General features: G+C 35.6%; 1 protein-coding gene across 1 annotated transcript in view; it reads left to right on the top strand.

Annotated features, from left to right (window-relative positions):
- The window catches only part of LOC107191929 (tRNA dimethylallyltransferase, mitochondrial), a 143,439-nt gene that overhangs the window by 120,520 nt on the left and 9,387 nt on the right, over nucleotides 1–13,532 (top strand). The window contains exon 5 of the mRNA XM_015581078.1: nucleotides 967–1,082. Within this exon, the coding sequence (XP_015436564.1) occupies nucleotides 967–1,082 (116 nt within the window). The remainder of the gene's footprint in view (nucleotides 1–966; nucleotides 1,083–13,532) is intronic.

Raw genomic sequence — 13,532 nt, 5'->3', positions numbered from 1 at the left:
TAAATAACAAACTAGTAGTAATACTGACATCGTTTTTATAATGTTTGTATGTCATTTAAAGAAGTTTCGTACTGCCGATCGGCAAGAAATGTTCCAGATATTGCCACTAAAGTGATAAAGTAGGCGTCCACTATCGTAGACAAAAGCAGTGAGCGAGTTAACATTAAATTTTTCCAAAATTTCGTTACCAACTTTAAAAAAGAATAATATTAAAAATACAAAAAGTTTAGGTACGCTATCATATTACTAGTAAAACATACATTTTACTCCTCTTAGGTTTTCTTCTAATGTTTACCGTTTACGAAAAAAACGATGGTACAAATTATCACTAACACCCTGTACATCAAGCCGGCTCGAAGAGCAAATCAGTTATATCGAAGTGCTCAAAACGACCAGTGGAAATTCAAGTCCTCCATTTCTGACTACACAGCTACAAACAGATCACACGGCATGGGCGTAGCCAGGTTATCAGTCAGAGGAGGGTGCAAAAATATTAATACATCGACTGCCACAGTGAAAAAGCCCGTACGTAGCCAGACACATTTTATTTTGTTTTTAAAGTCACAAATCGTTGAAAATGTATGCGTTTTGTTAATAGAAGTCGTTAATCGTGTTTCAAATTATACTGCAATATTAAATATTATTCAAAAATTTTGTAACTCTGGGAAGGAAGGGGGGGGGGTGGTAAAATCCAATTTTTTTCTTGTAGGGTGGGGCAAAAGCCACTTTTTTCCGTCCATCTTTTTCCTGGCTACGCTCATATCACACGGTATGAAGGTAAACAACTTACTAGCCGAAAGAAAAGATACAACAAAACGAAATGATAATTAAATAAGGAAACGTAGACCGTCGGGGGATAATTCGAAAATGGTCGATGATATAGCGTTTCTGAAACGGCCGCGATACACGTGACGAGATGCAACTCGGTTAATTAATTCGAGCCCCCTTTCTCCGAAATTCTTGCAGACGGTCCTCGAACAACGGCTGGACAGCAGGGTCGATGCCATGCTGGAGACCGGTCTTGTGCAGGAACTGCTTGACTTTCATCGAAGGTACAACGAACAGTGGATTCAGACGAACACGTAAGTGCAAAGGAGTTACATCAGAAAGTGCTTTATATCATGCGACTATTCCGTCTCCTTCTTCCAGAATTTATCCTTCGTTTCTCGCCCTGTTTCTCGCCTGTTCCGACACATGCTTCTGCTTAAATGTTATCTGAAAAATATTCCTTTAACATTTCTGAATTTCCTTTCACAATTTTTTATGTTCTTGTGTAAAACAGCACTTGGTATATTATTGGAAGGGAAAATTAAGAGTTTCAGGAACGTATTAAAGTAAAATTATCAGAATAGAAGTATTCCGATTGCTGAATAACCGTGAATATTTTGGTTGCCTATACAAGGGTTAAAGTGGTGTACACCATCTTGTAGGCTTAAGGGGAAGCCTGGTGTGAACTTTAACAATTAAAAAATTGTGTAAGTTTCCTTCTTATTTAACAGCTCAAACGTATGTAACCCTCTTTACAAAAAGTGAGAGGTAAATTTGAAATTGTTTTCTTAGGTAGTTATCGAATAAAATAGATTATTCCCATACGAAATCAATAACAGTAAAATATCAACTTTGAAAATTCAACCAATTGAAATATTCAAGATATATAGGAGAATATATGAAATATACAAGAGAAAAACGTTCAGCATAAAAATCTTTCACCAAGCCCTAAATGAAAATTTTCTGAAAAACTTTAACAAAATCGCATGTCACAGTGGAATACCACCTTAAGAGATCGAGCAAAAAGACTAGATTCAATTTTTCAGTCGTATCGTAATGCGTCCGGTGCGGACCGAGCGTTTCCCTCCGAGATATACGTTTACAGAATTACGTTCCTCGAAATTCCTGAGTCACGTGTGTGTAGCGAGCACGTGATCCGCGCGCGATTCGTAAGCGACGGCGGCGGTGGATTCAAGGCCCCTTGTGAATGAAGCCTACATGCACGGCTCTCGCCTTACTCGCTTCCGGAAATCGCGAGCGCGTCGACCGGATGCCCGGGAGAAAATAAAGGACGTAGCCAGCCGCGAGGAAAAGTACTCGGCCGTCATAGCGGCAAACGGTGTTCTTTCTCGTGGCGAAAAGAAAAAAAAAAAACGACTGAATAATAATCGCGTTATCCTAGTACAGTAGAACGTTGATTGTCTAAACCAGTAGGGAGACAAATTCGTTCGGATAATTGATCTGGAGAAACTCATGTTTCATATACAGGGTGAGTCATTTAAATTGTTCCCCTAGAACATTTTCGTAACTGTTGACAATACTGACGAATGTTTATGATTAAAATTGAATGGTTCTGATGTGAGTGGTGTAGATAATTAATCTAGGGGAACTCAAGTTTCATAGACAGGATGAGTCATTTAAATCGATCCGATCGAATATTTTCGAAACCGATACTGCATAATGTTTGAGATAAAAATTGATTGGTTTCGGGAGAGGAAATATTTTGATGTGAATAGTGTAGATAATAAGTCTAGGAGAACTCAGGATTCGTATACAGAATTGATCCCACTGAAAAATGTTTATGATTAAAATTGAATGGTTTGGAGGGGGAAATAATTTGATATAAGTAGTTTTATCGTAGGTGGACTCGTAGAGGACATACAAAGTTAAATGCGTTCCTTTTTTTTTTAAATGAGTCATATTTTAGAATGCAACAGTCGATGCAGTTTGTCGTTCCTTATAAAAAAGCATTAAGTTATTTATGCCAAAGAACCAGTAGTTTAAGAGGTATTTTAATATGAAATTTGCGCGCGATACAACTCGCGACATCTACCATCTAACATTGAACATCAACTTTGAGAAGGTAAACATTGTATCGTATTATGTGCTAGTAGCATTTCGCAATTTAAAGAAAGACATTTTTGATCTGTTTGAAGAAGCTATTACGTCGACCCCACTCTGTGAAAAACTGTAAATTTATTAATCTAATTATACAAATTCACTGAATAATAATATTCCAAAAATTTGTTTATTAGAATAAAAATTTCTATTGAAAATACGTATGCTATAAAAGAATCATTATTGATTTCATTAAATTATGGTTGAATCATAACTAAGTTCATTAGTAATCTAGTCTTTTAGAGCAAAACACATTAAAATTTTTGCACTGATTCAATACTATAGTTTATACTTTATTATACCCTTTATAGTGTAGTATTTATCGTATATTATATTTATTTTGTTTTTTGAACTATCGTGACAGACCGCGTGTGTACCACCTAACGAAAACAGTTAAAAATTCACAATCTTGAAAGCATTCGTTTTAACATATAGGGTAAGTGACCCAATTACAGACAGATTAGTGGCTCAGATAAACTTGTTTTTGTTAAGAACGAATAAGAAATTATTGATAATTGTTTTTCTTCGAACGCTCTAACAAGTTTCATTTTTCTGGAATCTCGAAAAAGAATTTTTTTATAAAGTAATTGAAAATTAGTGAAATTTCGAACGAACGAAAAAAAAAAGTTTCTTTCTGTTTTATCCCATTATCTTTACTTTCGTGTACGTGGGACTTATTAGAACTTTCGCTTAGACTGTTTGAAGAATCACCATTAAAATACAAAGCATAATAAATAAAAAAGTGTAAATTGAAAACGTTTAATTCCTCCGAATAAAAGCAGAACAGAACTCTATTAAGAAATATTATTTCAAATATAATATAAATACAGTATATTTCTAATTCATAAAAACGTAGTTAAACCTCCATAAATCGAACACCATCCGTAATTAGGTCGCTTACCCTGTTATTACCAAAGAAGTTCTTCGTTTATTTCAGCGTATCCTACAAACATTCGAGATTCGTAACGATTTATTTCGATGTCCTGCAGAATGTAAACATCGTATTTCGATGACTAACGTCGTTCCCATCGTGTCATCGAATTCCGGGAGATTCAGGTTGCCAGGCGTTAAATGTTCCGCTTATCGTAGTTTCCATAAGTTTCTCGCGTGTGTATGCAGGATTTGCATTTGCACTTGCGTTCTTCGGTCTGTTCGTTATTTTCTGACCGATACCGACGATCGATGTGCACACGCTCGCGTCTTCGCGAGGTATCGTTTTTCAAAAATTAACCGTTTAGTTTGCAATCGGCTGATACGCATTAAGTAACAGTAAACGTCGACACGTGCTCTTGATACTACGTCAAAAATTCTGCCTTTATGTAATATTATCGTGAACTTCTCAAATAACTGTTTGTGTCAACTGAGGGGTCCAGTGCAAGAGGGAGCTATGCCACAATAGTAGCATTGTGAGATAGTAAGGCTTTTATGAAGAGTAGCGTACATCATAGATACACTACTGGCGAAAAGTATTGCCTCACTTGTGCACTAGTACAAAATTGATGAAATTCAGTGTTCCATAATTTTGTTAATATTCATCAAAATTTGTTTAATGAACAGGTTGGACGTTATACGTTTTTGACCTTTTTATTCGATTTTTCACTAGTGCACCAAGTGAGGCAATACTTTTTACCAGTAGTGTACAATTATAGTGCACTTTTCAACATATTGTGGCATAGCTCCTTATTGCACTGGATCCCTGGACTGATGTTTGTTCTAAAGTAAAATAAAATTGTCCCGTGAAAATAGTGTCAGACATATTTAGCCGCAGTTGTTTTATTCTTAACTAAATATAATAAGCAAAACATGGAGTTTTTTTTTTACGACGTTTCGATTAGGTTGACAATAAATTAAATACATTGAATGGTCTGTTACGTTAGGACTGTATATTCACCTTTAAGGAAAGTTGCTCAGCGATAAGGCAAGGTATCGATTGCGATTACGCACTGTACATTATGCCGGTAGTACTTGAGGTTCAGGAAAAAATGCTTTCTGCCGATAAACGGCTCGAGAACTGGGTTTACTGTTTTTATTAGCTTTATGTTCGCCGTCTATTTCCTGTTTCGCACCCTTCGTTGCGATAATCGTTAAAGCTGTAGTCTCAATATCCGTTCGATAGCTACCATCAAAATATTCTGCAATGGATCTCGCACAATGGGCCTCTCATACACTTACGTTAATAAGTATTAAGACACCTGGCTTGTATGAAGAAAATATAATGTTTCATTAATATTGCATATTTCGAGCAACATTAACTAGTTTATAGTAGCGTAGCTGTAGTCCATCGAGCTTCAAAATTCCTTAGGCAATATGTATTCTAGACTTTCAACAATTTCCTAATATCACAGTTCGTTTACTTCATACACGATAAATGTCGTAATACAGTAAATCTTCTATGAGTGTTCGAAGGCTCCTCGGCATTGAATGTTAAATATTTCATAAACTTATGGCCATATGCAGCTGAAACAAATATCATTTGCTTCAGAATTTCAAGTTCTATCACTGTGGTAAACATCATTAAACAGTCAGCGTTACACCTGGGGACCTCTCCTTGTCAGTGCCGAGGAGCTTTCGAACAGTTACCGTGGATTTACTGTATTTATGGACAGGAGTGTACATACATTCCCGATCATATAAGTATTACAACACTTATCGAATATGCAGTAAATGTTACAAGACATATTAGGCGATATTTAAGCTTGATGGACAGTGCTTATGCTATTGTGTAAGTAAAAAAGGCGTCCTAATGATACAGGCGTTTAAAAAAAGGATATAAATTTTTAGTACTTCTAGTACTCACCGATTGGAGTAAAAATGTCTAATCAACATAGGTCCTAGAATCGATCCTTTCCATGTAAAATCAACTTCTAGTTTTACGAGCGTTCGATGTCGCGTGTGAGTCAACATATTCAATGTAAACGGAAGAATTTGTTTACAAGTACATTAGTTCAAGGTTGTATGGCAACATACAGAACGACATACGGAATAAATATTTGAAAACTTCCGTCAATCGATGATCTACAAACACGAATTTTGTATTGAAGTGATTTTGATTTCCTATAGTTTCCTATGGTGCCAATGTTTCAGTGGTTTTAAGAACGCATTCAGTTATTAATCCTTGCGTTTATATTTTGGCTAGGCAAGTCCACAATTCTCTCTAAAAGACCACATTAATGACTCCAAATCACGTTGAAATTTCCCAGCTCGTTTCTCATTAGGATCATGTTTAACAAAAGGATTATCCAGTTAACTGACCGGTTCAAGACCTTCATTCAAGACCTTTCATCAAAAATTGTTTCTGAGAACTTTGGTCGATCGTTTTAAATCGAAGCAGATCGTTTAAAATGAAGAATGAAAGTTTTTTTTAATTAATGTTAAATCGAAGCAGAGAATAAAATTTTTTTTCTAATTCGTGTTAAATCGAAATCGTGTAAAAAAAAAAAAGGAATTGAGTGTACAATACTGTATATTATAGTACGGTTGGAAGCCCTAGTACAAATCCATTTTTCCTTTCTTTCCTCTATTCTATCGATCAACAATATCCCCGAATTTCCGGTCGTTCGATCGATGTTTAATACAGCTGACGATTATCGCTAATTATTACTGTTCGCGTATATATGCGTGCACCGTGCGCGCCGAACTGCGTCGCGGCCGCTGCACCAGCCAGGGGCTATGCAAATTGCACCGTGCATGGCCAATTTGCAGTCGGTTTCGCTACGGCACGTGCAGTGCGTGGTACCAATACATATACGCAGCGTGCAACCAGCCGGGTAGAAGGATTCCAACTGAATTACATCGCCGTCTAAGAAGTTCATGGGAATAATAGTACATAGTAGCCTTAACAAGTGTCTGTGTGCGCGCGCGCGCGCGGTCTAAGTAAACGTTATTGTGGTCGAGGGTATACAGGATTATAACGGAATTAATTGAAACTGTTCGTTGCGCTCATTGAGAGGAGGATGATTTGTAGGACGGCGAAGTTTTATGCAAAATGACATTTTTTATGAAGTAATTCACAGGGACGAGAAGAATAATAAGAATATTCTTTTTTCCTTAACACTAGAACTACCAACATTGAATGTATGCTAAGTTAAATTGAGTAATATATTAATCTGTTTAATATATAGTGCAATTGTTACGGCGCATAATTTTAATAAGCTACTTTTTATTTCGGAGATTGCAGAAGGTGAAAGTTCATTTACAAAAGGTTGAAGATGATTTGCAAACGGCTGAATTTCATCTGTAGAAGGGTGAATTTGATTTGCAAATTGTTGAATTTGCAGTGCAAAAACTGTAGTATAGTATTCGGACCTAGACTTGAACGTTTCTTCTCTATGTCTTCGTTCGTGTTTACTAATTATCCTAATTTTACTGTCTTAAACTAATCATTTTTCGACCATAATACTATACAGTGGACTCTAACTATATTGCCACTAAATATATTGCCATGCGAGACACTTCCCCTGCACATATACTTTCTAGCACACAAATTCGCTCTCCCGCCACGTTGCGTACGCTGGCGCACCAACACGATCCAGCTTCTGCGCAGGCGCTGAGGCCGCGCCTAAGGCTTAGATAGAACTTAGCATGGAGGGGGCTCTTAACACATTGCCATTTTACTCCCCTACATCCTCAACCACGGCGATATAGTAAGAGTCCACTATAATACTTTTTGGTAAACAATTCAAAAATGTATCGAACGGTGTGAAAAAAAACATAAATAGTTAGATTTCAAAAAACAGATGTGACCTTGAAATCTTTGACCAGCCTCCCTTATCGGGGAAGACATATGCACCAGGTAATGCACCACTCGAAATCATTTTTGAAAAATGAAAGATAAAAGATAAAAAAGTTGTTCTTACCATTACACCGTTTTCACGCTATGGCTTGGCCTAGTTCCGTTGGACACCCTGTATATACAACGTGTTCGCATGTGTAACATCATCATGGTCCAGGGCGTTTGAAAATTTTGCATGCGTAACAAGAACAAGGTCTCGACTGCTAGAATGATTTCGCAACCATAATCGTGTGTACCCCTCTTACAATTATTAACCCTCTCTCTTTCTTCCTTTGTTTTTTCTCTTCATTTTCAAAGGTATTTAACTCTTCCCTCGTTTCACCGCTACTTACGCGCTTTAATACTCGCACATTTCTGCAAGTAACACGTCTCGTATTATGCAAATGCACGTGCTCGCGCCCGCTCGCCTTTGCCTCTACCTGTGCTTCGGTTCTGCCGGATGTGACGTCGCACTCTGTGTAGCATCAAAGTTGCAGAAGGCAGGTGTGATTAATATAATATGCCAATACGGGTGTAACGCGGCGGGTTAATTATATGAAACCTTTACGACGCCATTACGGCAGCGAATTAAAATTTCCGGGTGTGTATGCGGTGTTTCATTGTTTTCGTTCGAATAATAATTTCGAATGGTGCTCATTAATACATCAACGGACGACCATTATTTTCCCCGATTTCGTTTTTTTCTTTCTTACCACAGTTCTGTCTCTAACACTATTCTGCGATAATTACCGAATCGTATTTCTCTGCCTGTTGTGCCGTAAAAATTTTGCACATTTATACAGGGTATTTTGGGAAAGGAAATTGACAAATTTCTTTGGTATTTTCTTTTTCTTGTTATTCTATATTTATTAGACTGTAATAAAATGATATTGTGTTAATGTGTATATGTTGATATGTTTTTAATAATTGGATCAGTCATTGAATTGTTCTTATGTCTTTTAAATGGTTTTTAATGGGCATAATGTTGTATCGTTGTTTACGGGTAAAGTACTTTCTGGGCTTAAGAATAATGTGGTCTATTGTTACTTTGGTGTTGCACATCTCATGGGGGATGAGGGTTGGTATTCTTGTGAGGCCATTTTGTGTCAAAAAGATCGTGTACACTATGAGTTAAGTTTCAATTATTACATAGGTATGAAATAAAATAAAGTATTCTAGACTTAGGATTTTATAATAGTGTGAAATTCAGTGGAGGCGCTTTGACAGAAATTAGTGTAATTTTTATTATACTATTAACGTAAACCTTTTTTTTTTAAAGACGTCAAGTCTTTCATACGCTATTTTTCCGTTTCGTGGCCTTCGTTGTCAAGAGGTTAATTAACGGAATCAACCTTTCTGGCGATTCTCTTATTTACAGAATAATTTCCGTAAACGGAAATTTGTACATGCTAAGATAATTTAAAATAATCACATTAATTTGACTGCCATCTTTAGAATATTAGTAGACACAAAATTGTAAGACGCAAAGGACCCGAAAAACATGAAATACAAACCTTTCTTATCGTAACATTGTATGATAGATCATTAGAGCATATTGTATAATAAGAAACGAAAATATTCGGACAATAAGATACATTTGACTTTGAGACTGTACATCTTTGTTAATTATAGAAAGTTTTGAAACGTGGTTATAGTAAAGTCGAGGCTATAGTAATCGAGGCATTTATGGCAGGAAATTTTACTAGCTCATTCAGCTAAGGACCGACCCGCGGCCTTTTGTTTCCGAATTGCCGTTAGACGTCGACGATGATCATAACTTGGGGTTCTCGGACAGCTGAAAAACACGTGCGAGACACTTGCATATTTTTATTAACTTACGGTTTTTCCTGGCCATCGATTCCAAGAATTCTAGGTCTACTTCGAGAAAGGGAATTTCAACGCATCGTAATCCCTTCCACTATTACAGACAAATTTTGCCACACCCACACCAACTCAGAACACCAATCATGTACAAATACATCCACCACTCCAACACACCATTCAAGCAACACACAAACCTGTAGATTCTTTCCGTACCACGACAACTACACATTCTGCATCCAACATCAGTAGAGACCACTTCACCAGTAAATTAACCAGTACAATTTATACACAAGACACCAGTGTCAATCATTAATTCCAAATATTCCGATAATATTAATTTATTCTTCGGGGAGCGACGTTCGTGAAATACTCCAATTTCAACATTTTTCGTGAACACCTTGCTACAGAAAGAATTCACACGAAACTTCCTTTCAATAGATTATTGTAGTTTACCAGAATAATCATTGTAGTTTACCAGAATAAAAAAGTATAGCTTATTTAACTGATTTGAAATAATTGTACAATATTCAAGATTAAATGAGATCATACCGAATTGTCACGTTGCAAGAATATTCGGACACCATACCAAATGTCTGCTTTGTGCACCGTTCATAATAAAGTTATCAAAGTTGCGTTAGCAAAATAAAAGAAGAATATTTCGGTGAACGGGAATCGATCACAGAACCTCTGATTTATCAGTGAAACAACCTTATACTTCAATAAGTTTGATCTACATATATTAATATTATAGTACATCTTAAAGGTACGTAACTTTAATTGTTTATATCTTTTACATTATCGAGTGTCTACACCTAATATTTTATATACATATATCATTAGGAACCTATATGTATATACGTCAGGCTGGTTGTCACATGTTACATTATCCTAATTAACACCAAACCAACAGGTATTTACACTGGCATTACAACATTAGTATTTTCTTAAATCACAAATACCTACTTTTTCTGTTACTATGAAGAAAACGTTTAAATACTTAATAATTAAAAAGAAGAAAATTCTCAATTAAAAACCGTGACAACTATCCCCGGTCTCTCCTACTATTAATTATTATAATCAATTAAATTATTATTATAACTTTCCTACTTATAAATTATTGTAAGATAATATAATTACAATTATAATTATACCCTCCTACTATATTATCTTACAAAACCCAGTTAAAATCGAAGTCTGACAGTTGGGGTCCTTTCCTTGTGTGCCACCGTGCCTAATAATGTATTGCTTAAATAACTATTCCGTGACGAAAGATTTTCTCGACTTATCGATTCACAGGCCATTATTATCCGATGGCTTTCCGGTGAGCTGTGGAAAAAACCTGGCTAGCCCGAATATAACTGCGACGGTGTTCCGGCGAATCCGATCGTTCTCGATTGTTCCCTCGCTGCCACGTCACTTATATTTATATGCAAATTTAAATACCTTTCGCTCATTATAAATGCCTCCGTTAATTACACGAACTCCTGCTAATCGGCCAGAGATATTGATAGCGGCTCGACACGAAAAGTCGAAGGCGTCCGGTGATGCATTCGGAATTTTTATGATAAATCGGTCCTCGTGTGTAAAAAGTCATGGAAAATGTGGAAAATAACCGGACCAACGACAATAATTTTTCTGTCTGACGTCGGAGAATGCAGCGCCGTCGTGGTTAATTAATCGATCTCTAATGAATTAATGGAGCCGATATTTCATCGACCCCGTGGGACTTGTTCATTTCTCTGGGACCATTTCGAATATGCGTTTACCCAGGTGTTTTCGTGTATTATGAAAGTGTGCCAGAACGACTTAAACGAAATGTTTCCATTAGTCTGACGATTTCATAATATGTATATATCTTGTTAAGAGTGACAGAAGCATCGTTATTAACGATACACTGATAATTACGAGAAATTATTTCTGAAATTAACCCATTACCACCAGGTATAGTTATTGCATAGATTACCAGCTACGCATAAAAGTAGAAACTCTAGGATAATGTATATTATTTATTTTCAATTAAAAAGACAAGAATTAAGACATTGAAATTAAATTCGTGAAGTAAGAAGACGTGAACTTTATGTAAGATTTTTAATCGTTGTTGCGTAAATGCAACATTATTTTTATTACAATTATACAAAATATTTTTATTAATAATTAAACAAAACATGCTTTGTTTATTCTAAACAGTATCATGGGGGAATAATAAAAACGACTTAATACAAAACGATATAACCTATACCAAGTAAGATAACAATAATTACGATCAATTGAAAAATTGGAATTTATAAAAAAATTAATTTTTTATTGGCGAACAAAATTTGTCACGTCTTTGTAAAGATTTATGAACACAATTATGACAGATATAAAGCAAAACATTGTCAGCACCCTAATTGAGGAAAAAATTAAGTTGCGTTTATGCGACAACTGCTGTTGATGGGTTAATTGTTTTCAAATTGTGTGTAGTAGTCACGAAATATGTGTCTTTACGAATATATCACATGCACTCGAACGTATTACAAAACACATAATATATGCAGATTGTTACTATCTATAAATATTTACATAAATATTTACCAATCCTGTATTTGATATTGGAAACTGTGACATTAAAATGACCAGCCTTATCTGTCTGTATCTATGTTTATTTTTATCTAAGCAATTCTCGTTTTATCTATAAATCGTGAATACTAAAATTAGAAGTGAATTTATGCACAGTATTGCAAGTGGCACCGTGAGATAAAATAACTTTATATTTTCTCAGGAAATTCTAACTAGTAGTTTCACTTCGTTGAAAAAAAACACTCTTACGTAATCCCGTTGAAAGTTTTTTTTCTTTCTATGTGACAGTTTGAATTGACATTGAGCAGATTAATAGGTATTCGATATCCCGTAGATCGGCCAGCGATTTGTGGATCCAACGTAATTACATTTGAAGAACATAATACTTCGTTGTAGGATTACATAAAAGAAAAAAAAGAAATTAACGCACATAAAATTTCATTACCGGCAACGTGAAAAGTTTATCGCACACGTGTATCTCACTGTCGATCGACAAATGATTTTCACTCAACCTGAAACGATTTAAGAGTAAGAGTGAGAGAGAGAAAGAAGTTTTCTGTTGTCATGTGCACGACGCGTGTTAATGATTATAATTTTATCTGTTACTTTCGCTTTCACGTAACATGCAAAAATTAAATATGAAGCACTTTTCTATTCTTCGAGGGATTATATGTTGCTTGGTTAAACAACTATAAACATTTTGTGATAAGGAAAAATCAATAATTCAGGGGACTGTCTGGCAACAAGGCGTAATATTATTTTACTGTGTCTCATGAATTGTTTCTTTAGATATTTGTAGAAACATGTGGTATAAATTTCAAAAGTATAAAAAACAAACTTCTAAGCGTTTAACAATATTTTTAAATAGGGTGAAATGTACAAATATTAAATATCTGGTAATTAAGAAAAATGGACTTATACCAGTTTTGAAAAAAAGACGTTTCATTTTACAATTACCAAAATCATAAAGGCGGCTTTGTCGGAATTTGTGTTAATCTGTAATTTACGTTACACGTTATATTTATACCATACGTTCAGTGTTGGTAGTTTTGGTGTTAAAGACAGTTACTTCGTGGGTACGTCGAATATAAATATTTTCCGGCAAGGAAGTAACAGTAATATATGGCGAGGCATAGGTAAGGTGCTGCCTAGCAACAGGTGATAAAAATATTTTACAGTTACCCACTACGTTATTGGTGATAATGATTACTTGTCACCATTGTTATCTTAATTATTGGCTCTACTACTACCGTCGTCGCTGCTGTTGGTTATTATCACTAGACTTATCATTGGCGCGAGTTTATCATTACCGTTGCAAGAATGTCGGGCGCATTGTCGATTAATTCCGATCGTATCACGGCTGAATTGACATTTTCATTATCGTTTGTTAATAATAATTTACCTGGTAGGTACTCTTACGATGAAGAAAAAAGCGGAAGATCGTACGATAATTGTGTTACCGATTAAATTACGGCACGTGTACCACTCGAAT

The sequence above is a fragment of the Dufourea novaeangliae genome, unplaced genomic scaffold (genome assembly GCF_001272555.1).
Source record: "Dufourea novaeangliae isolate 0120121106 unplaced genomic scaffold, ASM127255v1 scaffold248, whole genome shotgun sequence".
In the NCBI taxonomy this organism is placed as follows: domain Eukaryota; kingdom Metazoa; phylum Arthropoda; class Insecta; order Hymenoptera; family Halictidae; genus Dufourea; species Dufourea novaeangliae.
The sequence above is the reverse complement of the archived record's forward strand: the minus strand, read 5'-3'. Positions and strand labels throughout refer to the sequence as shown.